The sequence below is a fragment of the Panthera tigris genome, chromosome B4 (genome assembly GCF_018350195.1).
Source record: "Panthera tigris isolate Pti1 chromosome B4, P.tigris_Pti1_mat1.1, whole genome shotgun sequence".
NCBI classification, from domain to species: domain Eukaryota; kingdom Metazoa; phylum Chordata; class Mammalia; order Carnivora; family Felidae; genus Panthera; species Panthera tigris.
The window spans coordinates 132,327,309-132,341,814 of NC_056666.1; the positions used below are offsets into that span (position 1 = coordinate 132,327,309).

General features: G+C 43.2%; 1 protein-coding gene across 14 annotated transcripts in view; it reads left to right on the forward strand.

The window, feature by feature from the left end:
- TNRC6B (trinucleotide repeat containing adaptor 6B) overlaps positions 1–14,506 on the forward strand; it is a 247,560-nt gene that overhangs the window by 211,783 nt on the left and 21,271 nt on the right. For 10 of the 14 annotated variants that reach the window (XM_042993339.1, XM_042993345.1, XM_042993336.1 and 7 more), the window contains 4 exons: positions 2,439–2,510; positions 9,706–9,837; positions 10,109–10,204; positions 10,380–10,587. In XM_042993339.1, coding sequence (XP_042849273.1) covers positions 2,439–2,510; positions 9,706–9,837; positions 10,109–10,204; positions 10,380–10,587 — 508 coding nt within the window. The remainder of the gene's footprint in view (positions 1–2,438; positions 2,511–9,705; positions 9,838–10,108; positions 10,205–10,379; positions 10,588–14,506) is intronic. The other 4 variants (XM_042993335.1, XM_042993344.1, XM_042993337.1 and 1 more) reach the window with 1 other exon arrangement.

Here is a 14,506-nt window from a genome sequence, read left to right on the forward strand (position 1 = left end):
TTGTTTGAAATATCTTTTAAGACAAAGTCTTAAAACATTTTATTTGAGGGGCACCCGGGTGGTTCGGTCCATTAGGTGTCCGACTCTTGCTTTCAGCTCAGGTCACCATCCCAGGATCATGAGATTGAATCCCGCATCAGGTTCCATGCTGAGCTTGGAGCCTGCTTAAGATTCTGTCTCTCTCCCCCTCTCTGTTCCTTCCCTGCTCATGTGTACACCCTCTCTCTTTCTTTCAAAGGTGTGTGTGTGTGTGTGTGTGTATTTTTTAACCATAACCTATAGATTTCAAATTCTGTTTTTGGCATTGAGTCTGTAACTGTCTTAGTAGAGGAAGGAATGTTCCTCGCCCTGCCCTCTCGTCTCCATGTCCTGCCCTGGGTGTCTGGGAGTCCTCTTAAGTGTCTCTCCTTCCTCACCCCTCTAAGTGCCAGTCATTCTCCAGGTCCCAGGTGGCAGTCTGTCCTTTAAGAGCTGTTCCTAACTTCCCCGGCACTCCACAGTGGTTGTGTCTTCTTAACTCCATGAGCTCCCTCCCACATGTCAGGCCACAGTCCTGTGGTTACCAACTATCTGCGGTGTGCCTGGTAGTGTGTTGGCCTCACACGGTGGAGAAACCACCGCCTCCTAACACAGCCTCCTGGGGTTGCTGGGGGTGATAGCAGAACACTCAGCAGACAGGCAGCATGATAAATGTGATGTAGAAATGTTTAACACAGTTTGGAAGCTGGGCGAGGCCGTGCACTAGGAGTGACATTTAAGCTGGGCCTTAAAGAATGAGTCAGTTTGCTGAGCAGAGCCAGGTTTAAATGTGCAGCAGGAGCGGCTTGGAGGACAAGGGGCAGTAATATCTGGAAGAACGTGGCATGTTTGGAAAAATGCAGTCGGTTTGAATAATTAGATTAAGCTTGTTGAAGCATATAGCTGTTGTCTAGAATGGAAGAGGAAAAAACTAGTCAGGGAGTTTGGCACCAGATTTGGAAAAGCTTTCTTTGCCTTGCTAAGGAGTTTGGACTCTGTCCCTTGTAACCGTTATCTGGGCGACTTCTTAAACACACAGTTTCCAGGTCTTCTGCAATCTACTGAGACACAATCTTGGGAGTTAGGGCCTAGTAACCCCCTGCTGATTTTTATCTGCACCCTAAGGTTTAGCTGCTGCTGCTATAGATAATGTACCATTGGGCAAAATTGTTCAGCTGAGCGGCAATGTAGGAAAACTTAGGTTTTGGAAAAAATAACATTGACAGTAATGTGGAGGACATATTTGAATGGCAGACTAACTAGAGCAAAGGAGCTCAGTTACAAGGCTAGTCCAGGAGTCCGGGTAAGGAGGTGGCAGTGGGAATGAAGACATTGTGAAGGTCCCAGATGACCTTTGTGTTGTGGGATACCGCAGTCACCTCTCCAGTCTCTCCTTACTCTGCATATCCACGGCATCTGACATAGTTGATCATGTCGTCCCTTTTGAAACTTTCATTCATCTGGTTTTTGGACACCTTGTATATTGGTTCTCCACCTGCCTTTCTTTCTCCGTCTTCTTTACAAGCTCCTCCTCCCCTCCCCAACATTTAAATGTTAGGGGCACCTGGTGGCTCAGTCAGTGAATCATCTGACTTTGGCTCAAGTCATTATCTCATGGCTCTTGAGTTCAAACCCCAAGTGGGGCTTTGTGCTCACAGCTCAGAGCCTGGAGCCTGCTTCAGATTCTGTGTCTCCCTCTCTGTCTCTGCTCCTCCCCTGCTTGTGCGCTCGCTCTCTCTCTCTCTCTCTCTCTCTCTCTAAAAAATAAATAAAAACATTAAAAAAAAAATCAGAGTGACCCAGTCACAGTCCTTGAACTTCTCCTCACCATCAGCAGCTACTGCTGAGTGACTTCACCCAGCAAATGACTTTAGGTATGACAGGGCCAAAACTGAGTCTTCAGCCCAGATCTCCGTTCTCAATTCCACGGGCTTCTGGGCATCTCTGCTAGGATGCCCTATAGGCACTTCATGTCAACATGTCCGAAACAGAGCTCATGATTTCATCCCATACTCCCCTCTAAAACATCCCCTTCCTCTAAGTAAGCAGCACTTCCCCTCTGCAGGTGCTTGGGCCACAGGCCACAGAGCTAGTGGTGAGGCCTCTCACGGTCCACATTCAGTCCATCAACAAGTTCCCCTTTAGAACTTTGTCCTGAATCTGACCCTTCCCTACCGCCTCCTCTAACATGACCCATGGCGAGCGACCACCGTTTCTTTCCCAGAAATGGCCTCCTGACTGGTCCTGCCCTGTCATATACAACACCTGCCTGCCTCCAGTCTGTTCTGCACCCAGCATTCTGACTGATCCTCTAAAACCACGCTATCCAGGGTAGGCCTTAGGCCACCTGAGCACTTGAAATGTGACCAGTGGAGTGGAAGAACTGAAATTTTAATTTTAATTGATTTAAATTTAAATAGACATGCCTGGTTGGTGGCTACGGAATGAATACTGCAGAGGTGGAGCTTTTCCAACATCACAGAAAGCTAAGGGTAAATCATGTCACTACTTTAACCTCTCATAGCTCCTTCTCTCGCTGAAAATACAAAGCCAGCTCTTTGCTGTTGTCTTTGACGCTCTTGGTGACCTCCTGCCACCCCCACCCACACCTGCCACTCTCCACTCAACTGGCCCCAGCGCACCAAGGGTGCTTCTAGAACAGTCTTCTCCCAGATTGCCACACGGCTCCATCTGTATTTGCTTCAGATCTCTGCCGCCGTGGCACCTTCTCGGAGAGGCTTTCCCAGGCCGGGCTGAGGACAGTACGGCACCACTTGGCTGTCACGCCCCCAGGCGCGTGTTAAGGTTCACAGTGGCAGGGTCTGTGTCTACTTTGTTCACTGCTGGATCCTGAACATCCACAACTGTGCAGGGCATGCATTTTGAGTAAATATATGTCAAATCATGGGAAGACGCATTTCAGAATGATTCAGAAAGTAGAATATTGTTAGGAAAAGAACTTAGTCTGAGAGACTTATAGGCTGCCAATCTCTTTATGACCAAAGTATCTGCTGTGCATGGAAAAGAAAAGTATTTGTGTTCTACATTTTTGGGATTTGTTTAGCAAAACGTGGTTAACATTATTTGATGCATAATGGGGGCAGAATATTAAACAATGAAAACTTCAAATTTTTCAGGTTTTTTTCCCTAACATTTCCATATTTTAAAAAACAAAGGAGCTGGATAGCTTTTTTTTTTTTTTTTTTTTAAAGTAGAGGCAATATAATAACCACACTGAAAGTTTGGATAATGGAGAAAAAATTTCTTCCAGAAACCCCCAACGCAGATGCAAAGACAGGGATTATTTTTACAAAATCCCCTACTCAGACTTTTCGTATCCAGACACACTTTCCACATCATGACAGCCATGGTCACTATATCCTACTGTTTGTGTTAACTTTGGGTCATACATAGTATTTTCCTGTTACTACATAGTTTTCCTGTTGATTGTTCTTAATGAAGAAGGCATAATGTTCCATCAGGTAAACTTACTTTGATTTCCTGGGACATTCTCTTTGCCTATTATTGGATAGTAAATTATTTCTAATTTTTCACTGTTCTAAATAATGCAGTAGAGAAACTCATATACTTAGATCTTATATGCGATCCTTATACATAGATATTTTGCCCACATTATTTCCAAATTTAGTTGCCCAGGATGAAATTTATGGGTCAAAGTACATGAACACTTATGGTTTTTGAAAATACCAACTTTTACATCCATTTTAACTGTCTTTAGGGGCAGTCAGTATTCAGTGTGAACATGGGAAGAAGACACTGAAACTCATCTTTAAGATTTGTTACAGATATTCCAGGCGTTGGGTTTCTGCCTTGCCTTTTTCCTCCTGTTACTCAAATATTCAGAACGTAACCTACTCTACCAGGCTTTTGTCTTGCTTTAAACTGCTGTCATTTTGCACCTGCAGTGCTTTGTTAAATGCCATATTGACTCCAACTAGATCTTCCCTTTCTCCAGCCCAGCTGGAGGTTGAAGGGCTTTTAAGCCAGAATAATTAACTCCCTGCTACGGGAATGTGCCAACCTGCACTTTAATTACTCTGAGTCCCAGGTATGAATAGCCATTTGCCAGGAGCCTAGTGGTGCTTCTCTCTGGTCCTTTTGTATTCATTGGAGGACAGTGCATGTGCGGTCTGGGGGAGGGAAACATGGGGCAGAGCTAGACAGGAAGTCCTCAAAGTATAACCTTTATAGTTGTTATAACTGTCACTTCATGGCACACATGAGATACTGGCATTCAAATTAAATTTAAAGTATAAAAACACCTTGTGTTAGCATTTCTTTCTTTTATTTTCTTTTTTTTTAATATTTTATTTTTAAGTAACCTCTACACCCAACTTGGGACTTGAACCCACAACCCCAAGATCAAGAGCCAGCACACTCCACCCACTGAACCAGCCAGAGGCCCCTGTGTTAGCATTTCTTTATAGTCTTTCTGTACCTATCTGTCTTTAAACAATATAGTTTCATTTTGCCTTTTTTGCACTTGATGTGACAAAAACTTGCAGTTTATATAGCCTTCTCTGACTTTTTTTTCACTTGATACTGTTTCTGAGATTTCCCCAGGTTGATTTGGTCGGTTATGATTCATATAGTACTCTGTTACGTGAATATACCATCATTTATCTTTTCCACCACCAGCAGACATTTGGGTAGTTTCCAGGTTTCTGCTATTAGGAGGAATGCTGCTGTGAATTTTCCTATATTTGTCTCCTAGGATGGATTTGTTTCCTAGGGTACTGCTGGATCATACGCAGGTTTTACTTCGAATGGTAGTTTCTGTAGCTAATATCAAGTGATAGGAATGTGGGAGGTGGGTGGGAAGAATGGGCTCTTGGCAAAGGATGTCCTACTGTCTCAATACTGAAGAGAAATGGGTCGATGAAGAGACCAGCTGATTTGTTCAGTAGAGCTTTTAGAACTGAGCCGAGAAGTGGGAAGAAAGAGCTCAGACAATAGCTATTTATTTTGGAGGCCAGCAGGTTGGAAAACAAAATAAGCAGAGTAGATTTCCCATGAATCATAGAATAATCCTTTCCCTTTGGAAGGGAAATTAGAAACAATGCTGATGGCCTCGGAGCACCACTGTCCCATAGAAATATGACACAAACCCCATAATGTAATTTCAAATTTTTGGTAGCCACATTTAAAAAGATAAATAGAAGCAGGTAAAATTAAATTTAATAGTACGTATTCTTTAAGCCAATATAAATGATCATTTCAACCTATAATCAATGCTTAAAGATTATTGAATTTTTTACCTTTTTTTTTAAGGTTTTTTTTTTTTTTTTTTTTTTGAGACGGAGACAGAGCGCGAGTCGGGGAGGGGCAGAGAGAGAGGGAGAAACAGAATTGGAGGCAGGCTCCAGGCTCTAAGCTGTCAGCACAGGACCTGATGCGGGGCTCCAACCCACGAACCATGAGATCATGACCTTAGCCAAAGTCCGACACTCAACCGACTGAGCCACCCAGGCTTTTTTTTTTCTTTCTTAATACCAAGTCCCTCGGCGCATCTGGGTGGCTCAGTCGGTTGAGCATTTGACTTCGGCTCAGGTCATGATCTCGTCTGTGAGTTCGAGCCCCGTGTCGGGCTCTGTGCTGACAGCTCAGAGCCAGGAGCCTGCTTCTGATTCTGTCTCCCTCTCTCTCTGCCCCTCCCCTGCTCATGCTCTGTCTGTCTCTCTCTCTCTCTGTCAAAAGTAAACATTTAAAAAAATTTTAAAAAAAATACCAAGTCCCTCACGCAGGCCATAAAACTGGTGCAGAGATGGGGCGCCTGGGTGGCTCAGTCGGTTAAGCATCTGACTTCAGCTCAGGTCATGATCTTGTGGTGTGTGAGTTCGAGTCCCACGTCGGGCTCTGTGCTGACAGCTCAGAGCCAGGAGCCTGCTTCCGATTCTGTGTCTCCCCTCTCCCTGCCCCTGCCATGCTCATGTTGCCGTCTCTCAATAATAAATAAATGTTTAAAAAAAAACACTGGTGCAGAGGCACAATGTACAGTGGTGTGCTCACCCTGAGCTCACATTTGCTAGGGGTCCAACCGTTAAAATAGAAAATCAAACAAATGTTCTCATTGGTTGGCAACACTCAGCATCTCTTAGAGAATAGAGGAACAGCTAGGAGAACCGTGACTTTTACCCAAAATACTTCCCAAAATGATAGTGTTAATGGGTTAGGTGAAAAGTGGCTGAGATCTTGGAAGAAAGTTGGTGAGCCCCGGACAGGAGACTTGAACTTGTTTCTAGACTAGAAAGCATCAAAGGAAAGGTAGGCAGGTATTCTTGAGAATGTGGCAGAGACGGTGACTCAGAAGCGTTCATTGAACTCTGTTATGCTAAAGAAAGATACAGTGGGAACAGCCAGTGGGTCTTCTGATGAAAGCTTTCTGATGACTCAGATTTTAAAGGGGTATTTTCAAAAGCTGGAAAGTAAGGGTAGCAAGCAGGGATGGATATGTGTAAGAGTTGTGCTGGGGGATTAGAACGTAAAATAAGTGGAGGCTTGCAAAACAATAGGCAGATTGAAAGAGTCTTCAGAATTCGGTTTGCTGCAAATCAGTGACTGGAAAAAGAGTCACTGCTTTGGACTACTTGTGTATGTTTTAAATGATTAAATGAAAATGAAGTTAGATTAAGTGAGAATAAAATTGGCACCGCTTTTGTCATCTCTGTTGAGGATAAAGTCGTTCAACCAAAAGGGTTGAGACAAATTAAATCCTACAACAGAGAAACAGTTTGTGAAAGGAATCGCAGAGCCCTTCTGTGATCTTTGAGGAATGCTGGGGACCTTCAAGGGGAATTTAATAATGACTGCTCTTCTTTCTTGCACAAATCCTGAATTTTTAAGACAAGAGGAAGGCATGTGGGGCCAAAATATCTGCTTTACCACTGAGAATGCAGATCCTGGAGAATGTGAGCTTCCTAATACTGAATTACAAACTTAGCCAGTAATAATTGGAACGGGGCAACCGTCCCTATAGGTTTGCTGCCAGGAAAAAAGGGCAGGAGGCCCAGAGAACAAGGTAGATGTCCCTCTGTGTGGAGCCTCAGAGTAGAAATAGGAAAGAGGCACCCCTCCCCTCCAAGGAAGTGAAGAGAATGGGGAAGTTTTTTAAACAACTTTTGAAACAGTAAAGGAAGTGGTTTAAATACTGATAAACTGGTGCCAATTCTAGGCAATAATAATCTAGACTAGACTTTGGTAATCTACACTAGATTATCAAAAAGATGGCTTTTTGAGCACCTATGATAGGAAATCAAGAATCATAAATTTGCTAACAAGTCTTAATTCATTTTATTGATTAGTTTAACATATTGTTTGATAAGAATGACATTGTTGAAATCTCTATTTTGACAAACCATTTGACAAGCTGTCTCTTTGTTTTAGACAAGATGAAAAAATATAAAGTAAATGCTAAAACACTTGTGTGAATTAGTAAATGATTGACTCTTCCCAGCTGGATCACTCTCAGATTGGAAAGAAGTTTTTAGGGACAGGCTACTAGATTATCCTCCGCTCTATCAAGTTCAGCATTCCCATCAGTGACCAGATAGGGAAACACAAACCGAACATAAGTGGAATAATAGGGTAGAAAAGAATTTGGTGGTGTGACTGTTACTAAAATATACTATTCATGGGGCACCTGACAGGCTCAGTCAGTGGAGCATGCAACTCTTGGTCTCTGGGTTGTGAGTTCGAGCCCCACATTGGGTGTAAAGATTACTTTTTAAAAAGTTAAATCTTTAAAAAATTAATTAGTGGGGTGCCTGGGTGGCTCAGTCGGTTAAGCGTCTGATTCTTGATTTCAGCTCAGGTCATGATCTCACGGTTCATGGGCTCTGCACTGACAGCATGGGGCCTGCTTGGGATTCTCTCTGTCTCTCCACCTGCCCCTCTCCCCCTCTCATACTCTCTCTCTCAAAATAAATTTAAAAATAAACATTTAAAAAATTGGTTAATTAAATGAAATATAATATTCACTTATTTAGTAGATATTTATCAAACATCTATGTGCTATGCACATAAAGATAAGGTCCTAAGATCAAAACATATATTAATACAGTTCAACCCAGCTGCTTAAATATTCCATAGGAGAGCAACACCTATTTTAAAATATTATAGATTTTAATTGACAATAAGCTTAATATGTGAGTTGGGAGTTAGGCTGTGATCATCAGCGAAACTGAGATCTCAGGCATTGTTAGTAGAAAGCCTGGCTTTCAACAGAATGGTTAATGATGGCCAGGTCTACTCAGTCCTCAGCTACTCTAGCAAATGGCTTTCTGTTGTGGGCTTTGCATTGAGAAATTGGATGAGATACGCGTGAAAGAAGTGAGCATGTTTAGCCTGAAGATGAGACACAAGAAACTGTAATTGTCTCTAGACACTTGAGGAACCATCCCTGTGCATATACGGAGTGCATTTCTAAGCCTTTGATGTGGATTAACTCATAAAATCCTCCGTCACTAAAGTTATTGTTCAGTTTTGGAGGGGAAACAAGGCTTAGAAAGGCTCAGTAAGTAACTTGCCCCGCGTCACACAGCTCCAAAATGACAGCCCGTATAGTCTGCCTCTCGAAGCAGACTCTTGACCAGTGTGCTGCTTGCCACCCACGGAACCAGCTGATTCAGTAGGCTCAGCGGATGAAAGTGCAAGGAACTCATTTCAGCTCCGTGAAAACATCTTAGACGAGCAGTCCAAAGATGGGAGGGAGGCTTTTCTCTGTCTGGAGGTTCCTGTAGCCCAGCGCAACTCACTCCTGAAAACCGTGGAGAAGGAGCCAGTTGGGTCATTTGACCTTCTAGGCCCTTTTGCTCTGCAACTCTGAGTGTTTGGTGTGAGACGTCATGAATTGAAACTCCAGTGTCTCTTACTTACAGGTCAATATATTTTTCTTATTTGTATAACAGAAATACCTTGTTTTAGGCATTTATTTAGTAGCTTTATGAAGTTTGATCTATTTTGTTTTACGGTCCATTTACAGGAACAATTTCTCAAGCAAAAGTCACATTGTTATTAAAACTGTTTTGTCTCGGGGGCACCTGGGTGTCTCGGTTGGTTGAACATCTGACTTTGGTTCGAGTCATGATCCTATGGTTTGTGGGTTCGAGCCCCGCATCAGGCTCTGTGCTGACAGCTCAGAGCCTGGAGCCTGCTTTGGATTCTGTGTCTCCCTCTCTTTCTCTGCCCCTGCCCCGCTCGTGCTCTGTCTCTCTCTCTCTCTCTTTCTCTGTCTCTTTCTCAAATATAAATAGAACATTAAAAAATTAAAAGAAAAACACTTTTTTTGTCTCTCAGAAGCCTTCCTGATTATGAATTCATAATTTTTATTGTAAAGAATTTAAAAGCTTTTTTTTTTTTTTTTTTTTTAAGATTTTATTTTTAAGTAATCGCTACACCCAATGCAGGGCTTAAACTTACAAAATCAAGAGTCACACGCTCTGTCAACTGAGCCAGTGAGGTGCCCCTAAAAGCCCTTATAATCTCACTGCTCAGTCATGACCATCGTTAACATTTTGGTGTATTTCTCCGGATGATTTAGTATTTTTTACAGATATTTTTCAAGGAAAGCAATCGACATTTGCTTTAGACCTATTAAGATTCTTTTTACAGGAAAAAAAAAAGTTTTATTTTAGTAAGTTCTGAAAGAGTCCTCTTTTTTCTTGTTAGGTTTCTGCCTCAATGCTCAAGCAGTTTCCCAACAGTGGCCTGAATCCAGGTCTTTTCAATGTGGGGCCCCAGTTATCTCCTCAACAAATTGCCATGCTGAGCCAGCTTCCACAAATTCCCCAGTTTCAGTTGGTGAGTAGCAGATTTTCCCCCTATAGCTAAAGAAAAGATTATTTAGGGGTTTTTTTCCTTTAATTTTGATTCGCTTCGTTTTATGCGTCCTTAAGGGTTAATGTATCCGCTCAGTTGGAGGTAAATGTGACCAGTAGACCAGGAACTTGGTGGTACTTCCCTCCCGGCCACTGGATTCCACAACCTGCCCTTAGATGCGCAACCCCCTCGGGTGTGTCCGTACGTCCGGCTTAGGAAGCTTTGCTCCGCTCTCTCCTTCCCTGTTTTGTAGGCATGTCAGCTTCTCCTGCAGCAGCAGCAACAACAGCAGTTGCTACAGAACCAGAGGAAGCTTTCTCAGGCTGTGCGCCAGCAGCAAGAGCAGCAGGTACGTGGGATTGGAAGGGTCCCTCGGTGCTCTGTGTGAGGGCTGCATCTCTGCTTAACCTCCGACAGCAGAACGTGAATCCTCCGCAGTCTTTTCCTAGGAGGCTCAGGGTGTTGGCTTCTCATGTGTCCGTTTTCCCTCGGCTTCCCCCTCGCTCTGGCCTCCTGGCCTCCAGCTGGCTCGAATGGTGAGCGCTCTCCAGCAGCAGCAGCAGCAGCAGCAGCAGCAGCAGCAGCAGCAGCAGCAGAGGCAGCCCGGCATGAAGCACTCGCCCTCTCATCCCGTTGGGCCCAAGCCGCATCTGGACAGCCTGGTACCCAACGCTCTGAATGTGGGGCTCCCAGACCTTCAAACCAAAGGGCCAATACCTGGATATGGTTCTGGTAAGTTGTTCAGTAATGAAAAACACCTTAAAAAAAAAAATCTTCCAGTCATGTTCTGAACCTCTGGTAGGGTTTGGTCCTGCCTTACCCTCTGTTTTCACAGCAAACACACAAGGCAGATAAATATTCGTATCCCTGCCTGACAGATGATATCCTAGAGTTTCGACGGTGTCCCAGAGCTCACCACACAATTAGTAAATCGTAGAGCTAGGCTCCACCTTCTCTGGGTCCAGAGTGGTCTCTTTATGAATGGCAGTCCAGCGTTCTACCACCAGGAAGTTTTAAAAGCTAGTTAAAGGGTGTGTACGTGCTGTGCGTGATACATGTGTCTGAAGTTATAACCTGTTAAAATACATCCGAGTTGAGGTGTTTAGCTCTACTGATAAAATTTCCTTCTCGTGAAAAACTGGGGAGCTAAAATTAAACGTATAAGGCGAACTGATAAAATTCTTCTGATATTAGTATTTCATCCGATTTAAATAGAATTAGCACAAGTAAGGTTATACCTTTGACATTCATCAAGAATTTGTTGGCAGGCAAATCATAGCTCTTTCAGAACCGGGGAACATGTTGTAAACAGAATCCAATCAGTGAGGCAACAGTGACTTAAAAATAAAATTTAAAAATTAAAAAGGTACCACACACCACAGCAGGTTTCTTCTCAGAATGGCACAGTTTACATTCTATTTTGATAAAGAAGGTACTGTTCTGTGCAAACTCAGAAATAAAAGTTGGGGAGACCTGAAATCCGTGCTCCTAGGAGACAAAGAGACCCTGACACATGGCCCTGCTTTCTGCTCTACCTCTGTGACATGCCCACTGAGGTGGGGGCTCACTTCCTGCTGGGGTGTCCTCATTCAGAGAATAGCAAAGACTTAAAGGATATCTTGATCCTGGATTCCAGTTGTGTGGTTTTGGGTTTTAAGTGTTTATTTATTTTGAGAGCGAACACACATGCACACGTGAGCAGGGGAGGGGCAGATGGAGAGCGGGAGAGGGAGAATTCCAAGCGGGCTCCATGCCGTCAGCTCAGAGCCTAACGTGGGACTCAAACCCATGAACCATGAGATCATGACCTGAGCCCAAATCAAGAGTCAGCCGTTCAACCAACTGAGCCACCCGGGCGCTCCTTGGTCTTGGATAGTTTTAACAGAATTAATTTCCAGCTTCCACCAACTACACTGTGTCTTTAAAATGTTCTGCCTAAGGGGGCACCTGGGTGGCTCAGGCGGTTAAGCATCCAACTCTTGGTCTCTGCTCAGGTCATGATCTCTCAGTTCGTGTGATCAAGCTCCATGCTGGGCTCTGTGCTGTCAGCGTGGAGCCTGCCTGGGATGGTTTCTCCCTCTCTCTCTCCCTGTCCTTCATCTTCTCTCTCTCAAAATAAATAAACACTTTTTAAAAATAATAATAATAATAAAATGATATACCTGAGAACTGACTTAAATTCAAATAATCTTTCTTGGGGCACCTAGGTGACTCAGTGGGTTAAGCTTCTGACTTTGGCTCAGGTCATGATCTCACTGCTCATGAGTTTGAGCCCCACATTGGGCTCTGTGTTGGCAGCTCTGTCAGAGCCTGGACTCTGCTTCAGATTCTGCGTCTCCTTCTGCTCTGCCCCTCCTCCATTCATTCTCTCTCTCCCTCCCCCCCCCTCCCCCTCCCTCCCTCCCTCCCCCTCTCTCTCTCTCTCTCTCTCTCTCTCTCTCTCTCTCTCTCTCTCTCTCTCTCTCTCTCTCTCTCTCTCTCTCTCAAAAATAAATAACCATGGGGTGCCTGGGTGGCTCAGTCAGTTAAGCGTCCGACTTCAGCTCAGGTCATGATCTCGCGGTCCGTGGGTTCAAGCCCCGCGTCGGGCTCTGTGCTGACAGCTCAGAGCCTGGAGCCTGCTTCGGATTCTGTGTCTCCCTCTCTCTCTGCCCCTCCCCTGCTCATGCTCTGTCTCTCTGTCTCAAAAATAAATAAAAATATAAAAAATAAATAAACATTTTTAAAAATTAAAAAAAACATACATACATACATGACTAACCCCTGTACCGTCACTTGACATGAGAGAACACAGAACTCTACACCGTCTCCTATCTTACAAAGTCATGCCCGTCTGGGATGTAGAAATCCAGGGTGCCAAGCAAGGGGAAAGCCTCCTATAATGACTAATGAAGGTGTCATTAACTCTGTGTTTCCAGTCTTCACCTTCTTAATCTTGTTTTCTGTTAAGGTGAAAGCTTGACATAAGAACCTGGGTGTTTTGGTGTGCTTCGAGTTGTGAATTTAGACACTGTATATGATAATAAAGCAGGGCAATTTTGTTTCTTCCATCCCCTTTTGTCAAAGAGTACGTGGTTCTCAAAGTAGAGCCCAGTGGTACAAAGCAAAGTGAACATCTGGAAGCCCCAGACAGCTTTTTCAGGCGTTTAAATGTGCATGGCTCTTCTCGGTACTTGTTCCCTACAGCATGTCTTAACTGGAAAGAGAAGTACCTTTGAAGAGCTTGAGCAACATAGGTTAATGACACTGACTCTCTTAAATACATGTTTTTCACCATTTATCAGGTAAAACCTGTGAATAAACCTTTTACGTGCTTGCCTTTAGCCTGGGTATTCATTAATCAGTCAGTTGTTAAAAACCTAACATCATGATGTTCCAGTGACAGTTCTTACAACATCTTTAATATTTTCTGTCTTTTATTAAGAAGTAAAATTATTGGGGGTGGGGGTAGTAACATTATATGTTAGCTGAGAATCTTTTAGTTTTTAGCAGCGTATCTTCTCATTTATTTAAATATATAGAAAACATCATGATGTCTTATTAGCTTAATGGTGTTATTTGTGATTATTGTACTGGAGGCATAACTTCCTGATGACTGAAGGACCAGAGTTCAGTATACACTTATATACACTTACTGAAGAAATGTCATGTTTTTTTATCATACTCCTGTTTTAAAGTAACTTATAAATGTAACTGTGCATTAGAATCTACAGTAAGGAGAGGGACGCCTGGCTCAGTCGGTTAAGTGTCCAACTTCAACTCAGGTCATGATCTCACGGTTCGTGGGTTCGAGCCCCGTGTCAGGCTCCATGCTGACAGCTCGGAGCCTAGAACCTGCTTCGGATTCTGTGTCTCCCTCTCTCTCTGCCCCTCCTCTGCTTGTGTTCTATCTCTCTCTGTCATTCAAAGGAGAAAAAAAACATTGACTTACTAGTTTATTTACATTTCATAACTTATTTAACAAGGGATAATTTTTATTAGGTCTTTATCATGTGAACTGTGATCTGGCCAGTTACAATCTGCCTTCTAAGATGCATTTTGCAGTTTTTTCCACAGTTAAAAATTTCCTTAATTCAGGGGCACCTGGGTGGTTCAGTCAGTTGAGCATCCAGATCTTGATTTTGGCTCAGGTCATGATCTCATGGTTTGTGGGGTCAAGCCCCGTGCTTGGGATTTTCTCTCTCTCTCTCCCATTCTCTCTACCCTTCCCCCATTCACACACATGTTCTCACTCTGTCAAAATAAATAAACAAACCTTAAAAAAAAGTTCCTAAATTCATATTATGACATTTTATTTTAATTGAAAAATACATTTTGGGACTGAAAGTAAATCCACTTTCAATGCCTGGCTTGAATAAACTAAATTTATAACTAAGATTTTGATGAAAATATATTTAAAGCATACAGAGAAGTTAAAATTTTTTTCAAAAATTAGATAGCAAAGATGTAATGAAATGAGTAATATTTCAATTTGCCTAGTTCAATTTGCAGTTCAATACTGCCGAGTATTAAACTAAAAAAGACACCTGCAGGCTAAAAAGGAGCAAGAATAATTAAAAGCAGGGTACCTCGATGGCTCAGTCAGTTAAGCATCTGACATCGGCTCGGGCCATGATCTCACCTTTCAGGAGTTCAAGCCCCACATTAGGCT